Here is an 18,330-nt window from a genome sequence, read left to right as displayed (position 1 = left end):
CTCTCTCTCTCTCTCTCTCTCTCTCTCTCTCTCTCTCTCTCTCTCTCATCCAGGAGATCTGAGCTTTGCTTTGCTAGATCATTTAAGAGGATGTAAGGAAAGGTTTTTAGCTTGGTGTGATTTTTTTTTTCTTCTGCACCATTTCATTGGCAATACGCAGCCTTCACAAGTCCGTGTATCGTTTGGATCACGGACGTTAACCTGAAATGTACCCTAGCTGTTCGAGGCAAAGCCGGGCGACCCGGCAGCCCTTCATCTGCCTCGTCTACCACGATGGCTTTGTCCATATTCCGAAAGCTGAATGGTATCAGGCATAATTAGTTTTACATGAAGAATCTAAATCAGGTTAGTGTTTGTTTTTTCAATTAGGATATATAATTCACTTCACCAAGGAATGCTTGTGGGATTTGAGTCAATTTTCGCGATTACTGTAGAGAATAAACTTTCCTAAAGAGCTACGTTTTCTCCATAATGAGGATTTAGCCCTCTAATCACCTGGTATTTTTAAGAACATCACCAAATTGGAGAGTCTAGCAGCTGTTTTTTTGTACCCATGCCTGCCATTTGGGTGTTGGGACTCTCAAGCCGTTTCTTCCCTTGCTTACAGTTTGGTGGAAGATGTTTGGCCACTGTTGATGCACCCGCCCTTAAAAATCACCTTTTCTTAGCACTTGGACGTCAGATGCCAGAGGGAATCATTTAGAAGCTTGGTGCTAAATTGACCAAGAGAGCATCAAGTTTGCTAAGTGATCAGATTTGACTGCGGAGATCTCTTTGGCACGTCAAGGGGCCAATGTCTATTTCTGATGCTTCTTGGTTTGAGGTTGGGTTTGAGGGAGGTGAGGGAGGTGAGGGACCACCGCTGAGTGTCTCACACAGGCATGATTCTTGGCCTGCTTGTGACGGCTCCTACCGCTGCCTCTCCTCTAGGCACAGAACGCTTCGCCATCTTTTGCTTGTTCAGGATGGGAGCTGACGTGTTTGACACCGATATGATGATCGTGGACCAGACCATCACAGATATATGTTTTGAAAATGTCACCATATTGTAAGTAGTATCCTTAATCCTCAGAGAGTGAAATCTGAAGTTCTGCCTCTTTTTTTTTTTTTTCCTTATCAGTAAAGAAAGCCTAATTACTGTCTTTAAATTCTGATGGCCTATGTCCTGACGGGCCTTGGATTTTCTTTTTTTTTCTCAAAGCATCAGCAGCTTCGGAAATATTTAAAAGTTACCCCCCTTTATTAGATGCAGAATAAAATAGGAATCTTACAATTCATACTAGCAAGCAAACAGTTGACTCAGTGACTCTGCTAATATTTATATGTCTGTCACTAGCGAACCTATGAGTATGATAGAATTCGATTTGAGGCTTAATGTAATACAGCAAATTTGGGCATAAAGTTGATTTTTCTTTTCCTTCACAGGAAATTCAGTACAAAACTAATGAAGTGGTAAAGCAAACTTACTTACAAACTATTCTCTTAAGCGCTTCTTACGGTGAATTTTAGGGTATTCATTCTCTTATGGCCGGCTTTTCTCGTGTACTCAAACAGTGTAGAACTCCTTGGCCACCTTAAGGGCACTTTTCTGGTGCTGCTCTGTGCAGGTTCATTATGGCTATCCTACAGAGAGTCAGAGACAGCTTTCTCAGGTAGCCGTGGACATCGTTTTTTTTTTTTTTAACCAACATGAGTTTTTCCCTGGCCTCTCTCTCAAAGTCTTTGTTAGCCTGCCTCCCTGAGGGATTTGTTTCTCGGGAGACCTCAGGATGCCATTTCTAGATCAAGTGGTCATAGCTGCCCAAACTGCCCACAGGCAATCAGGGGCACACGTTTGCCCAAGGCCGGTGACACTTTAGATATCAGAGGAGTCACGTCACACCGACAGGACCATAGTAGACAACGTTCTGTGGCTTCTGCAACAACTAGTGCCCCCGAGTAACTGTATAGGATGTTACCCTGGACTATTAGCAGTAACGCAGGCCGTTTTACAAGTTGTACTTAAGCCAACGGAATTTAGTTCTATCCCGCCTCGGGAATAGTCCCAAGTTCTTGTACACTTTAGACTGAAGTGTATTTCCTGCGCTATCTCTTTATCTCTATTTCTATTTCCAATGTTGCTAATGACTTTTTCTCCCCCTGCCAAAATTATCCCACTCACTAGTCGTCGCCTGTCTTTATATCAATCCGCCATTGTTCATGTTTTGCCACAGAGACAAAAATTCCTGTGTGGGGGTGGGATGGGGGAGTGTCTCCCTCCCCCCACGGGAAGAACAATACAAACGACTTGGAAGACAACATACGATTTATTGGCATTTGTGGGGTATAAATATTTTAAATTGGCCTAAAAATAGCTGCTGACAAATGTTCTAAATGTTAAAAAAAAAAAAAATGTGTTCTTTGTTACGACGCTTGTTTTTAATAAGTCTTCAATATTTATGAATCTCTGGTTTTCTTCTAAATATTGACATTTGTTACTCATTACCAGGAATATTGTATGTTTAGACGTTGCCAAGTAAGAAACTATAAAAATAGCTGCGTTGGTCCTTGGACGTATCCAAACTGTAGATTAGCCATTTGAATTTTAAAGTCCCAGGACTGAGACTACCTTCTGTCTTCAGGTGGCATCCACAGAAGAATGCAGTTCTAAGTGTGTTTCTCACGTAGTTTTGATGTTGTTTGGTTTGTTAGCGGTTTGGGGGTTTGTTTGTTTGTTTGTTTGTTTGTTGGGTTTTTTGTTGTTTTTTGTTTGTTTGTTTTTTGTTTTTTGTTTTTTGTTTTTTGTTTTTTGTTTTTTTGTTTTTTGTCAGAGTTTCTCTGTGTAGCTCTGGCTGTCCTGGAAGACCAGAGCCAGCACTGGCTCTGTAGACCAGGCTGGCCTTGAACTCACAGAGATCCACCTGTCTCTGCCTCTCGAGTGCTAAAGGCGTGTGCTGCCACTTGGTGTTGTGCTTTGCATTTTAGTAGCAACACAGTAGCTTTCTGTGCTAATGGTAATTTATCATACCAGGTAAGAGTAAAGCCAGTCTTTGAGCTACCTAAACTGCAGAGTATGTATCGTCTGTCTGTCTGTCTGTCTGTCTGTCTGTCTGTCTTCTTTGTCTACATGTTTGTATGACTTCGAGGGCACTTGTGAAATGGAGCCAGTGTGACAGTCAGAGGAAAACCTCTGGTGTAGACCCTCGCCTTGTACCTAGAATAAGACAGGAATAACCAGGCAAGCTGGCCTCACAGAGGCCACCACATCCGATTTATGGTTTTGGGGGACCCAAGCTAAGGTTCTGATGCTTGTTCAGCAAGCACCTACCTACTGAACCATCTCCCTAGGCAAACGAGAGAATTTCTGAATGGGTTCGAGTAAAGTCCTATCAGGTTCCCTCTACTTTTGCACACAGTGCTCTGTGAAGACAGAGCCTGTCCTCTGGGAGCCTGCTCTTTCACGTACACCCCTTTATGTTGGTTTTGGGGTCCTCTATAACCCGACAGTGGAGTGTTGGTAGCCATTGGCGAAGGTGAGGCAGTGGATTGACTTGATATGAAGGCAAATGGGAATTTGAGATCTCCTAGATTCCATCCAGGACAGGTAGTCATTTCCAGAAATTACACATATGATAGAAACATTTACAAAATGGCGGCATTAAAGAACTGCAAAGGAGAAACAGCAGTGTCAGAATGTTTCAGTCTTTTTTTTTTTTTTTTTGAGCACTTTGCCTGCTTACGTTGGCTCGACTGAAGCAAAGCCCTCGCCTGTTTGTGTGTGTTGTGCATGCATGTACACACATGCAGGTTCTTTTTGAGTGTTGAGTGTTCTTGTATGTGTATGGGGAATGTTCATACGTATATGTACACATGAATCTGGAGGTCAGAGGACGACCTTGGGCCCTGTCTACTGTGTTTTTAAAGACAGTCTCTCCATGGCCTAGAGCTCACTGATCAGGCTAGGCTGCCTGGCCAGCAACCACCAAGGATCTTCCTGCCTTCACCTCCCCCAGCGCTGAGATTACAGGTCCATGCTGCTGTGCCTGGTTTTTTTAAAAAATAAATTCTGGGGAATGGACTTGGGTACATGTACACACACTTGCTTGCTTACCAAGTATTTTACAAAAAAGGAAGAAAAAAAGAAAAGAAAGAAAGAGAGAGAAAGAAAGAAAGAAAGAAAGAAGGAAGGAAAGAAAGAAAGGAAGGAAGGTCATTCCCCAAGACTTTGGTTTAGAAGCTAACAGCTCTAAAAAATTATAGTGACCCACTGAGGCCTTTAGAAATGGACACGGTGTCTCATTGCGTATGGTTTAAACGCTGATTTTGAATATTGGAAAGACACCCAAGGGGTTTTAGTTTTGTTCTCTGTTGAATTAGACTCCGGAGCCATTGTAACTGCTCTTGATTTCAGCAACGAAGCAGGACCAGACTTCCAGGTCAAGATAGAAGTCTACAGCTGCAGCGCCGAGGAATCTTCCATCACCAACACGCCGAGAAAGCTGGCTAAAAAGCTGAAGACGTCCATCAGCAAAGCCACGGGAAGGAAGATAAGCGCAGCGCTCCAGGAAGAGAACCCAGAGGCGAGCGAGCTCGTCAGCTCCGTGGCGTAAGCTTCCTAATACAGTGTGTGTGGAATTCCAGAGTCTTGTCTTTCGATAATACGTTGGTACTTTAACTGGAAAAACAGCCTGCCACGGAGGGGAACTCGGTTGTGTGGTGTTCACCCGGGTGAGATGCGCCTGGCCCCTTCCTTTGAAGGATGGAAGGCAGGCGAATCGCTTTTGAGTCGTTTGGGGATTCCACGTCTAACCAGAAAGGCAAAATGTTTTTCTCAAAAGCGGCCTGTGTGTGTGTGTGTGTGTGTGTGTGTGTGTGTGTGTATTCAAGTATCTGCTACCTGACTCTGCTGAGTGGAGTTCTATATGTGCGTCATGCTTTTGTTTTCTTAATGTTCTTAACAAACCAATATATTTTTATCACACTTAACAAATTAAATAAGTCGTATGTGACCTGGTAGCCTGTATGTCTCAGACTGTACAGTCCCGAAATGATACTTTTGAGGCGTGTCTTTTCAAATCAGGTCGGTAGTACCGCATGTGAGTGAGCCTTTTAGGCTTGCTATAGTCGGTTACAGTTCCATCCACTGTTTTCTCTTGGCCTCATTTATTGAGGAAACCAGGTTTTGCTGGGCGCCTGCATTTGGAATCTAGCTGATCGTATCTCTGTGCTGCTTTGAAAACATTTCCCTGGCCCCTGTATTTCCCATTCCCTTATGATGGATCCGAGGGACTGGTTGGATTCCGGTTCTCAGGCCGGTGTGTTTTCTCCGTGCACCGTTAGGGGCTCTCTGTCTCACTTCTGAGCTAGGTGTTTCTAGGCTGATCTATCATCCATCATCAAGCTTGCTACCTGTCTTTTATTTGACGCTTTTAGCAGCCGTTGCCCATAATTCCGTGTTTCACTGGAGACATGAATCTGATGGCTCCCTAGATTTGCCCTGCGTGTCTTCTTCTTTTTAATTACTTCTCGGAGAGTTTGGTGCAGGGTGTTTTGATCATAACTCATCCTCTTCCACAGCTCTCCCCAGGTCCATCCCCTACCTCTTACTCACACAACTTCATGTCCCGTTTCCCACCCCCGACAAATCCTTCCAGACCAGTTTGTCCTGCCCAAAATATTCTTGGATCCTGGTTGATTGACCCGGGGCTGCAGTCTTAAAGAATGCTGTCTTTTTCTTTAGCTAGCAGCTAACAGTAGCCAATAGCTCCACAGCAAGGGGTGAGACTGTGTGTCCAACCTCCCTCACACCAGGCTGGGATGTGGTCCAGCTTGGGCTTCCACCGGTCCTGTGCATGTCGCAGCTGTCACAAGTTCCTATGAGCAGCTGCCTTGCTGTGTCCAGAACACACGGTTTCCGTGCAGTGGTCCACCGCCTCTGGCTCCTGGACCTTTACTGCCCTGTTTTCTATCTTAATCCCTGAGCCTTGGGAAGGGCAGGCACAGGATAGGTGTTCCGTTCAGTTGCCCTGCGATTCTCCATAAGCCAGCACTCTTGAAGAGAAGACAATTAACCTTCACACATTCTCTGACTGCAACTGCAATGACAGTCAAGGAGAGGAGAGAGAGAGAGAGAGGAACAATAGAAAATTAGTCCACTTACACTTGACTAAGTTTTGGTTACAAGCATAAAAGTGAGCAGGCTTTTATCTGAGCTCTCACTTTTTTACACTTTGGTGTTTTCCCATGTTACGGTTCTAATTCTCCCTCCTGCATCACGGGGACCCTGCAGAGTGACTGGAGCATCCTTTCGCCAAGCTGATCGCTGGAGGTGTGCGTGCTGTGTGCTTCAGTCGGGGTTCCTGATTCACTGTGGGGGTTGTTTGTTTGTTTGGTTGTTTCTGCTGAGTCCAGAGTCAGCATTTCTCACCAGAGCCCTGATTTCCTTCCTCTGCGGTCTTTAAACACGGTTTTATGTCTGTGTTTCATTGGGAAAGCGTCGACTCGGCCACATTCCTGAAATCTCTTTGCATGGCTAATAGAGCTTGCTCTTCGGCATATCTTGAAGGTTCTGTAATCACAGACATGAAATAGTCTAAGTGTTGATCCTGAGAACCTCAGTCATGAAACTTTAGCTAAGACCTCTTCCCATGCCAGATTCTCTGGTTCTGGTGCCTTTCCATCTTTTTCTTTTCTTTTTTCCCCTCCCTCCCTCCCTCCTTCCTTCCCTCCCTCCCTCTTTCCTTTCCTTCCTTCCTTCCTTCCTTCCTTCCTTCCTTCCTTCCACCCTCTGCCTCTCTTTCCCTCCCTCCTTCCTTTCTTCCTTTTTCTTTTTCTTTTTGTTTTGTTTTCATTTCATTGTTTTGTTTTTCGAGACAGGGTTTCTCTGTATAGCCCTGACTGTCCTGGAACTCACTCTGTAGACCAGGCTGGCCTCGAACTCAGAAATCCGCCTGCCTCTGCCTCCCAAGTGCTGGGATTAAAGGTGTAGGTCACACCACCCAGCTTTTTTTTTTTTTTTTTTACTGTTTTGATAGAGGCTCAAACCAAGAAATATGCTGTATGCTATGACTAACTGCAAAGTGCCCAACAGGTAGCACTGTTAGCCCTGGATAGTTTGTAATATACTGTTAGGTATATTTTTCATTATAGTTTATTCAGACTTACCAAAATAGCATCTATGAGTCACTGAATTGATTTTTCTGATCCATGAATAAATGAATCTCAATTTCTGGTCCGCAGTCCTAGAAGATTCTCTCCAACACAGATGTTAAAACCAAGGCAGGGGTTCTTGGTTCTTCTTCCTTGAGACCTAAGACTTAAGATATTCATTTTCCATTGGAATCCTGTTGGATTTTGCTGGAACGGGTTTAACGCTGTCATAAGGCATCTGTATCGGTTACTTCTTCTATTGCTGGGATAATACACTGTGACTGGGCCAGCTTATAGAAAGAAGGGAGAATTTATTTTGGCTCTGAGGTCCATGGAGACAGTGTTCATGACGGTAGAGCAAAGACATCCGGGCGGGATCGGGAAGCTGAGAGCTCACATCCCAGAGCACCAAGCACAGAGAGTGTGCCCACCCTCATGTGACCCAACACACTTCCCCCAACAAGGCCACACCTCCCAAACCTCCCCAAACAGCAGTGCATCAACTGGGATCACCTCATTCAAATGCTAGAGACTGTGGGAGTTGAGGTGACGGTGGGGTGGGGGACATCTGATTCAGAGCACTGAAGTAGTAGAAGCAATGCTTATTTTATAGAGATGCTTTCAGATCAAAATATGTTAGATCTGAAAGAGACTTCTGAGGTAACCATTTAGTACAGGGGTAACATTTCTTTTTTTTTTTTTTTAAAGATTTATTTATTTTATTGTGAGTACACTGTAGCTGTCTTCAGACACACCAGAAGAGGGCATCAGATCACATTACAGATGGTTGTGAGCCACCATGTGGTTGCTGGGAATTGAACTCAGGACCTCTGGAAGAGCAGTCAGTGCTCTTAACCACTGAGCCATCTCTCCAGCCCCAGGGGTAACATTTCTTAAGAGCAACATTGTTTAAGAAAGACCAGAACCAGCCGGGCAGTGGTGGCGCATGCCTTTAATCCCAGCACTTGGGAGGCAGAGGCAGGCGGATTTCTGAGTTCGAGGTCAGCCTGGTCTACAGAGTGAGTTCCAGGACAGCCAGGACTACGCAGAGAAACCCTGTCTCGGATAAACCAAAAAAAAAGAAAGAAAGAAAGACTAGAACCTCCATGGTCTCTTCCAGCTGCACCTGCCTGCTGCATTTCATGCCCTTTGTCTCTACTGGAAGGCAGAGGTGCTTAGATGAAGCCCCTTGCTCTCAAGGGCATTTTAAGGGGGGTTCAGACACCCTGAAAGCAAGTAGAGTTCTAAACACGTGAAAGTTTGCTGTTTGACAATGAGATATATATATATATATATATATATATATATATATATATATATATGTTTATCACTTACTGTTTGTGTGACCCAAGGTAGATAATCACACTCCCTGCCCCTGGGCCAACCCAAAGAGAGTAACGACAGAGACTCAGGGATATCTGACCCCATAGGACCATCATTACGAAATTCGATAAGCTAATCCTTGGGCTTTGTATACAGTAGGCACTTAATAACTGCACCTTAACGCTATCGTTACTCTTCTCCCTAGAGTTTTCCTTTCTGAATTCTTATAGAAGCACTCCAGGGACATACAATGTAGATGTGGTCTCACGTTTGTAATTTTGTAGACGATGATGTAGATGAGGCTAGGCCCTTTGTTTGGCCTGCATTTCTCTGCAAAGCCTAGTGGTTTTCTTGGGAGCTTCTCGTTGTGTGTTCCATTACTGCTCTCAGGAAAGAGCATCCCAGTCTTGATTCTTCGGTTTAAAATTGGCCTCCACTATTTGCCCATGAATTCGAATGCTGAGTTGTTTCGTTGTTGTTGTTGTTGTTTTATTTTGTTTACATGCCTTTGATTATTTTATACCACGAAAGTCTGTCAAAAGACGTGATAATACAGTGGATCGCATTTTACCCAGTCCTGTCCTCTGAGGACCAGCACTTCAGGTCTGAATATAGAGTGTGCTGGCTCACACACAGCCCACAGCCCCTCTAAACATTCACTTCGGTACTTGGTAGGGGCTTGTTCATAGCATTGGTATTCAGAGAGTGTAAGAGGATATATTTTGCTTTTTAAAATACAGATCAAGTTCAATGTTGAGACTTCCACTGCGGGTCTTATTTAGCCTCTAACCAAAATGAGTGTCTATAAAATAGTATGTAACTAGGAGATGGGATCTGGCCAAATATAGCTATTTTTTTTTCTTGACAAGAATCCATTTTTTTTTTCAGACTACCATCTAAATAGTATTTATTTTCCATACCCCTTGATTCCTCTCCCGCCCCCAATATTATAGCAATCAGTCTACTTGATAGGAAAAATGTAGCTGATTAAACTTTTGGGAACTCGGTAAAGGAGTGAGTGTAATGTTTTAGAGACAAGTTGTTAATCCTGACCAGAATGCTTCTCAAGTGAAGTCATTGTTGGTTTGGAAGATGCCCATGTAATTAGTCATGGGCTGAAAATGAAGCGACTTCAAATACCATCATAAAATGGTATTGTTGGGCTTAAAGAAGACAGTGAACATTTTTGGCGATTTTTCAGTACGTTCCCTGACGTGACTCATTTCCTCCTCTTATCTGTGGAATGTAAGCTTACCGAAATCTCTTCAGCTAGATCTTGCCAGTTCCCCCCCCCCCCAACAGCTGAATCAACTGCTTTTGAACATTTTGGTGACTAGGACAGTGTTCTTCAATTGTTCAAACATGCTTTTAAAAAATTCTGTCAAAACCTGTACTATCATTTGTGATATTTTAGTTGACTAAAAAGACAAACTAAATTTAAAAGCACAACAAACAGGCTACTGGGTGAAGAGAGCCAGCTGAGTGGTTAAAAGCACTGGTCTTCTGTCTGTGAACGTAGTACTAGGGTACCTGAGATCCTCTTCTGGCCTCTGAGGGTCCTGCATTCGAATGTTGCACAGATATCCATGCAGGCAAAACACGTACCCATAAAATAAAACCGAATCTCCCAAGCATCCCCCATGCCACATCTTAGATTAGAACGAAGGTATAAAACAAGTCTCCTAGTCGGGCAGTGGTGGCACACGCCTGTAATCCCAGCATTTGGGAGGCAAAGACAGGCGGATTTCTGAGATCGAGGCCAGCCTGGTCTACAGAGTGAGTTCCAGGACAGCCAGAACTACACAGAGAAACTCTGTCTCAAAAACAAAACAAAACAAAACAAAAAAACCATGTCTCCTAACACATCTCCAGTAAGTGAAGCATCTATGAGTTGAAACAATACTATCAAAAGGTTTGGGGGTGCAGAAGCTATTGTAGTTAACTAAGGGGATCACTCAGCTCCCCTGTACAACTGGCCTTGGAAAGCATCCCGCAAAGAAGTTCTGAGGTTCCCGGAGCTTCAGAGGTCGCTAGTCAGGATTCTTGTAAAAATGTGGTTACTACATTGTGTGTTTTCCTTGAAAAGAGCCCCTTAATTTTAAGCACGTTGTTAAATGAGACGGGGGCCCTCTCGCTAGCCACCAGCAAGCCAGTTGCATTCTCTGAACTTCATGTTCTTCCTTTGCAAAGGTGAGCCAGAAGTCCCTGCCCCTCTGCTCACCTGGACCCCCGGGAGATGCTGCCTCTGGAGTACCGGAAAGGAAAGCAAGTAGTCACGGTTTTCTGCCAACCACTGACTTTCAGAGGTGGTTTTCAGCTAACACCGCTAACCACACCACCCAGGTCACTAAGAAAGTGACATCAATTTCAGGACTAGAATCAAGGGGAGGCGCTGGGTAAGGGGTTGTTGGTCCGATCCAGTTTCAGCTGTTGGAGGCGTGATTAATGTGAGAGGGCTCAGCCCACTGTGGGTGGTGCCATCCCCTGGGAAAGTGGTGCTGGGGTATATAAGAAAGCAGACTGAGCAAGCCTCATGGATTAAGCCAGTAAATAGCCTTTCCTCCAAAGCCGCTCCCTCAGTTCCTGCCTCCATGTTCCTACCCTGACTTCCTTTCATGACTGACAGTGAGCTATAGGATGATGTAAACCCTTTCCTCTCCAAGTTCCATTTTGTCATGGCGTTCATCACAGCAATGGAGAAGCAACCTAACACAAAGCCGAAGAAAAACCTTCAAGTCTGTAATTCGGTCTTCGCATACTTTTGACCCTAATTGGCCACACAAATAACAAACCTTTTCTCCAGTGCTCCAAAAGCACAGACGCACAGGGTCCCCGTAGCTTTTTTCTGTGCACAGCAAGAACACGAAGCTTAGCTGTGTTGGAATGACTGATCTCAAGTGGTGTGTGTGTGTGGTGGTCAGTAAGAATAAATTATAGAGTATCTCCAGATATACGTAAATATATATATTATCATGATAATATATATTAAGAAAAGCACATAAGAAATATGTAAGATACTAAAATTTCTTATATATAGTGTGTCTATATACACCCCTGGCATATTTGTTTATTTTTGGTTTTTGTTTGTTTTGGTTTTTGTTTGCTTTCTTCCTCCCTCTCTTGGATCTTTTCCCTCCCTGTAGTTAGTGTACACAGAGACAGTTTGTCTGTTCCATTGACCTTGGCCTGGTCTACAGCATCAAGAGTCTTCCCATGCTCTTTGACCTTTTACCTTTCAGTTGTTCTCAAGGTCTTATCACCATGGACCACCGATGATCTTTAGAGCAAGGATCCTTTACCCTCCGTCACCTCTCTTCCCTCCCTCGGAATCCGGCTCCTGCCCTTGCCTTGGGTGATGTGATGGTTTGTATCTGCTTGGCCCCAGGAGTGGCACTATTAGGAGGTGTGGTCCTGCTGGAGTAGGTGTGGGCATGGCTTTAAGACCCTCATCCTAGCTGCCTGGAAACCAGTGTTCTCCTAGCAGCCTTCAGATGAAGATGTAGAACTCTCAGCTCCTCCTGCACCATGTCTGCCTGGACGCTGCCATGTTCCCGTCTTGAAGATAATGGACTGAACCTCTGAACCTGTAAGCCAGCCCCAATTAAATGTCCTTTGTAAGACTTACTTTGGTCATGGTGTCTGTTCACAACAGTAAAACCCTAAGACAGGCGAGCACCAGGCTTGGTTAAATACTTTGTTATTGTTTTTTGTTTTGTTTTGTTTTTTAAATCACTTTGACACCTGCACTCCTGAAGGCTAAAGAAAAAAGTAACTTGTTCTTTCTTTGAGTCAGATAACCACTGACCATGACAGCTCCTGGCACAACCATCATTTTAGTTTCTGTGGTCTTTGACTTTTCCCTCTCTCACGGCTGACCCCTGTGTTTTGGGTGCTGTTGACATTCTTGATTGTCAGGGACTTCACAAGCCGGCCTTCCATGGAGTCCACCAGCCCACTTGCCTCTGTGTGTGTCTAGGGCTCATCTGCTGGAGTAGTAGATCCCACTGGACCTGTCTTCTCAGTGATTGAGATGGATTTCTTCCCACTTCCTGCTTCCCTGGGCTTCTCTTCTACTTGATCATCTCCCAAATACGTCAGCCAGCTGAAGGACCCCCATAGCTCTCCGAATCAGGAAATGCTTTCCAGTCCTGTCTCACCTTTTTTCTCCTCTTGTTCTCTTGGATCGTTTTTAATTGACCTTCCTCCTGTCTCCCAAATCGCAGCCCACAGGAAGTCCTGTTTGATCAGCGAGGCATCCACACTTGGTGTTTTGCTCATTGGTGTCTTCCTTCCGGATAAACCCAGGGGTCACTCTCCGTGAGGTAGCTCTTTGACTTGTCTTCTTGGACATCATGTTCTTGTTTTTTGTTTTTTTTCCCATTGTCTTAATTACTGTTCCTCGCCTGCCTCCTTTGCTCACGGCTTTCCAACTTTCTCCAACTTGTCGTATTTGGTCCCCGGCCTTTACTTGGTCTTAGGCTTTCATTGCTGTGAAGAGACACCATGACCAAGGCCACTTTTATAAAGGGAAACATTCACTTGGGGCTGGCTTACAGTTTCGGGAGGTTCGGTCCATTATCATCCTGGCGGGAAGCATGGCAGCATGCAGGCAGACATAGTACTGGAGGAGCCCAGAGTTCTACATCTTGATCTGCAGGCAGCAGAAGGGGACTGTCTTCTGCAGGCAGCCATGAGGGGAGTCTGATTCCACTGGCCAGACTCGAATTCATATATATATATGACCTCAAAGCCCCGCCTCCACAGTGACGCACTTCCTCTAATAAGGGCACACCTTTTGCAACAAGGCCACACTTCCAAACAGCGCTATTTCCCATGGGCCAAGCCTATTCAGTACCACACTTGGCTTTCTAACTTTTGTTAAATTTCACCTCTGTACCTGAAGCTCTCAAATTTAGATATTCATTGTCTTCTGGCTCAACACCCATCTTCCTGCCCAATAGTGGACAGGTAAATGGAATTGCTCCAAACTCGAGTCTGTATCTAATCCTCTTTCAACCCCCCTCATCCCCCCCCCCACCAACATGGAATCCGTAAGTGATTCTTCCCGAGCTATGTTCACACTGAGTCAGCTTTGAGAAGGTGTTAATATGTCACCTCCTTCCACACTGCCCCAGGCCTGCATCTGCCCTAGTTGATATTTCTGTTTGCACTTTAGACACCCCACACACACCCCCAGTCCCATACACAACAGCCCAGGGACCGGTTCATTCTGGTAGGGCTCAGACTAGCAGCTGCCTCTACCCAAAACCCACCAACCCACCGAGCTCGCTCCAGGCGTCACTCAGAAAAGATCCAGTATCTTTCTCTGACCTGTTAGTGCTGTGCGTAGTTTCCGAGAGTCCGCCCCCTGCTGGCCAGTTGGACATCCAGCATCACTGCGAGTCCGCCCCCTGCTGGCCAGTTGGACATCCAGCATCACCGCCCTTCTCCCTCGCTACAATCCAACCAGACACCCCACGGGCAGCTGAGCCACCAGGCCTGAGCTCCCGTGGTTTTTGTGAACTTTCCTTTAGCCGAGCTGTCTCTTCTCTGCTCAGGTCTCCACACAAATATGGCTTGTGTGTGGGGGGCTTCCTCTTCTCTGCCTGTCTGAAATAGCCTCTTTTCCACCTTAAATCCTCATTCTGGGCCTTACCTAGCCTCATGTACCTATTATAATTAGACATTTTTTTCGTTTTTTTTCCTTCAAAGAGAGCACTCCTCCACCCTTCGTTGCTTATTGTAGCCTCAGTTACACACGCAGACAACTCACTGTCAGTAATCTTTTTCCAAAAGATAACACATTCTGCATCCAGTCGCGGATAGGAAGTCTGTTTCATAAGGGAAAAACGATATTGCTTTTATCAATTTAAAACATTTAATAGTTCTCAAAAATATAGTTCCATAAACCAAATGAGCATCTGGGGAGGGTGCTTCCTATATCATACTTTGTTACCACACAGCTGGCGTCGTGTTAACAGGCAGCTCTGTGTCCTGTTCAGACGCTCCTTGTATTTGTAGAACGCCTCAGTTACTTCGGTTCATTCTCCAGTTTTCTCCATCTCTTTCTCACTTTTGCAGGAGTGTGGGGATGCACATAGGTGTTAGGGGGAAATAAAAGCTCTATTGCAATAGGCTCTGTGGAAACATGCACGGTGTATGTCAGTGCTAGCCGAGGTTAGCCCACGTGGAACAGGCAGTGCTAGATGAGGGTAGCCCACATGAAACAGGCAGTGTTAGCAAAGAGTAACCATAGGTAGCAGGTAATGCTAGCAGAGGATAGCCCAAATGAAATTCGAAGTGCTAGCTGAAGGTAGCCCACATAGAACAGGCAGTGCTAGCTGAGGGTAGCCCACATGGAACAGGCAATTCTAGTAGAGGGTAGCCCACATGGAACAGGCAATGCTAGCAGAGAGTAACTCACACAGAGCATGAGGCATTCATAAACATTAACCGGAAATACAGTGTGTTGAAAGCTATTCCAGTCAGTAAGGATTACACAATTAAAAACCAAGAGAGTGGGCTGGGGCAAGGACTCAGTGGTTCTGAGCACTGGCTACCCTTCCAGAGGACCTAGGTTGAATGCCTAGCTCACATGACTGCCCACAACCACTTGTACCTCCAGCTCCAGGAGATCTGAGGCCCTCTCCTGGCCTCCATGGGCACCAAGCACGCACATGGTACTCGGACATACACGCAGACAGAATGCTCATATACGGGAAACTTCTAAAATGTAATTTTTTTAAAAAAGAGACTTCACATCCTTTTATTTTAGGGAAGATGTATGTGTCCCTGAATGCTTGCTGTGCAGAGGTTTTTGTTGTAGCGATCCCATGGAAGAATGCCTGTGTGCTTGCTCACTGTGTGCAGATTTTTATTATGGAGATCTCATTAAAGATTTAGTGGAAGGTAAGTTTATAAAATAACACCTGGCACAGTGAAAAACATTCCTGCCAGACCTGTCTCTTCCCCAGTGTTGGTCTGTGTCTGTGTGTGTGTACATGTTCCTTTAACATGCTCTGGTTTAAGATTCTACTGTTCTGGAAAACAATAAAACCATGAAGACTCATAAAATTAAGATTACTGGCATGGAAAATGTAGTTGATATTTATGAACAGAAAAATCATCTTTTTGTCCTGTTCTGGGGATAGAATTTAGGGCCACACCCATACTAGGCAAACCCTTTACCACTGAGCCCAGCCCCAAATGCAATTTTTCTAACTGTTCACTACCAGGGTACACATTTCATCTCCAGAAGGCCTTAAAAATTCCAGCAAGAGTGCTGTGTTAACATAAACACCAAACAGGACCACAGTGAGAAGGCTCAACGGCCTCCCTCGCCTATAGTGCCGGTAAAAACTCCAGATCTTTAAGTCTATAACCGGAAGGAGATTGCATTTGTCAGACAGCTAGACAGAAGTGAACATGGGAAAGACAGATGTTAACAGTGGGCTCTCACCTAGGGAGCTGAGGCCGGTCAGGATGATGTTGAGGTATTTTAAAGGAAGACTAGGAAGAAAAAGAAAAAGGAAGTAGAAACGTCAAAGGGCCACAAGAGAGGCCTGAGCGGGTGTGGCTGAAGCTTACCTGGTCTTGCCAGCAGCAGTGAGTTAATCCATCCCAACAGACTGAGAAACAGGGCTGCGTCTTCAGAGGTGGGCTGGAACCATGTGGAGTTCTTTGAGCAGCCTTGAGTTTTCTCAGCCTCAGACCTTGAGATCTTCCACACTGACATTGCATTCTGCAAGGTTGAGGCCCAGCACCGTAAAGGGCTCAGAGATGCCTGGCAAGGGTTTGGTTGAGGTGGGTCTTCATCAGATCTTGCCCAGGGATGTCTGTGTAGTTCTGGGTTTCGCCACTCACCTCTCACCGTGCCTCAATTTCCCCTCCCACAGAAACTCCATCCCACCCCTCTTCTAGGGCTCACAGAGCCCAGTGTTGGCTCATCTCCACGTGCGCTTTCAGCCTCAGGCTGCCCCGTGTGTACCAGCCACGCACGTCTGCTTCCATTTTTGCTTTGGAGTTGTTTTCCCAGATCTCCCTGCACAGGCCGTGTCTCCCCCAGAGTTTCTTGAATCATTTCCTCGGCCGGATCTGGAGTGTGTTTGTGTGTGCTCGGTGTGCCCGTGGAAGTCAAAGGTCAACAGTGCGTGTCTTGCTTAGTGACTCTTCGCCTCTCAACCTGGCGCTCATCCATTTAGTTAGCGTGGCCGGCCAGTGACCTCCAGGGATCCACCCATCTCTACCACCCTTTGCCGGGAGTACAGACGTGCGCCGTGCGCTGATTGACGTTTACGCACGACGGCGAGCCGAGTCGTTTACCTGCTGAGCCATCTCTCCAGCCCAGAGATCTCTTTGTAACTGCATAAGTGCCTCTCCTCAGGAACACGCTCTCTAACTGACTTTCTCAGCATAATACTTCTCGCCCACTTTGTTTCTTTCATAGAAAAAGTTTGACCACTAGAAATTGTTGGTTATATGTATGTGTCTATGTGTGTGTGTGTCCCCCCCAACCCCCCACCCCGCGCCCGCACCAGAATATCACATTGAATCTTCCTCACAACTGAATGCTCATCACCTAGGGTAGGACTTAGCACGTTGCAGGGACCCTGTAAACGTGTTTAGGACAGAGTCCATTCGTTGAAATAATTTACACCAAAACCTTAGAGATTTGATTGCCAAAATATGAAGCGATAAAGCTGCTACATTGGTTAATAACTTGTATTGATTGTAAATCTGTCATCCTTGTATAAACTTGGGGACAGGGAAACATGGAGATAGGGTCTCACATTAGAGTCCAGGATCACAGTCTTTGGCTCTGCCTCCAACTTGCTGAGACCATAGGGTGTGCCACCGTGTGTGTCTTGTATAGCTAACCTTTTTTAAATTTTTATTATGGCAGAATGTATGTGACTTAAATTGACCATTCTAACAGGTTTTGAGAACACAGTTCAGGGGTATAAAGTATGTTTGGTTTGCTGTCCTGGACGGCCATCCCAACCAGCCATCTCTAGAACTTTCTCACCTTCCTGAACTGAAATTCTGTACCTATTCAGAACCGATCCCTCTCCTCCCCTCCCCCACTCAGCCTTCCGCAACCGTTGTCCTACATCCTAAGGGTTAGACACCTGTAGATGCTTGTTACCAGTGAGATCACATGAGGTTTGTTCTTTTGCGGCAGAAATGTCTTATTTAGCATAGCGTCTTTCAGATCGTCCATGTTGTGTGTAGAATGTGTCAGAATTCTCTTCCTTTTGAAGTTAGATAATTCTTTACAGTAGATAGATACATAGATGATAGATAGATAGATAGATAGATAGATAGATAGTGATTGGTAGATAGAAAGGTTGATAGGTAAATAGGTAGATGACACTCTTCCATTCATGCCTGATGGACACGAGTTTTTCAGCCCTCCAGGTCTTGTGAATAACACCTCTGTAAATACAGCACACACACACACATACACACACACATATACACACACTTATTTCCATCCTTGTTTTACGTTCTTGTGGGTGTGTGTTCAGAAGCAGAACTGCTGGCTTACCCTGTGATTTTTCCCTTTTTTTGGTTTTTGGAGGAACCGCTGCCCTGTTCTTTACAGCAGCTGCCTCATGACTCCGGCCAGCAGTTGTACAAGGTTTTAGTGGTGGTCATTTTTCCTGGTAGTAGATGTTAATTAGAAAGTGCTTCGTGGTCAATTTATACTGGAAATGTTCTCCGAACTTTGTTACCTTTTTGGGCCTCTTGAATGTTTTTTTAGAGAAATGTCAAGTTTGGTCCATTTGCCCTATTTTTTAAGATCAAGTTGTTGTTTTTATTTTGTTGAACATTTGAATAGTTGACCGAATAGATAACTACACGTAAGGATATCTAAAG

The 18,330-nt window shown here is 45.1% G+C and overlaps 1 protein-coding gene across 2 annotated transcripts in view; it reads left to right on the top strand.

Moving 5' to 3' along the window:
• The window catches only part of Rtkn2 (rhotekin 2), a 62,881-nt gene that overhangs the window by 19,578 nt on the left and 24,973 nt on the right, over positions 1–18,330 (top strand). For both annotated transcript variants that reach the window (XM_028780292.1, XM_028780291.1), the window contains exons 5-6: positions 931–1,048; positions 4,391–4,585. In XM_028780292.1, coding sequence (XP_028636125.1) covers positions 931–1,048; positions 4,391–4,585 — 313 coding nt within the window. The remainder of the gene's footprint in view (positions 1–930; positions 1,049–4,390; positions 4,586–18,330) is intronic.

The sequence above is a fragment of the Grammomys surdaster genome, unplaced genomic scaffold, assembly GCF_004785775.1.
Source record: "Grammomys surdaster isolate TR1022 unplaced genomic scaffold, NIH_TR_1.0 367, whole genome shotgun sequence".
Classification (NCBI taxonomy): Eukaryota; Metazoa; Chordata; class Mammalia; order Rodentia; family Muridae; genus Grammomys; species Grammomys surdaster.
The sequence above is the reverse complement of the archived record's forward strand: the minus strand, read 5'-3'. Positions and strand labels throughout refer to the sequence as shown.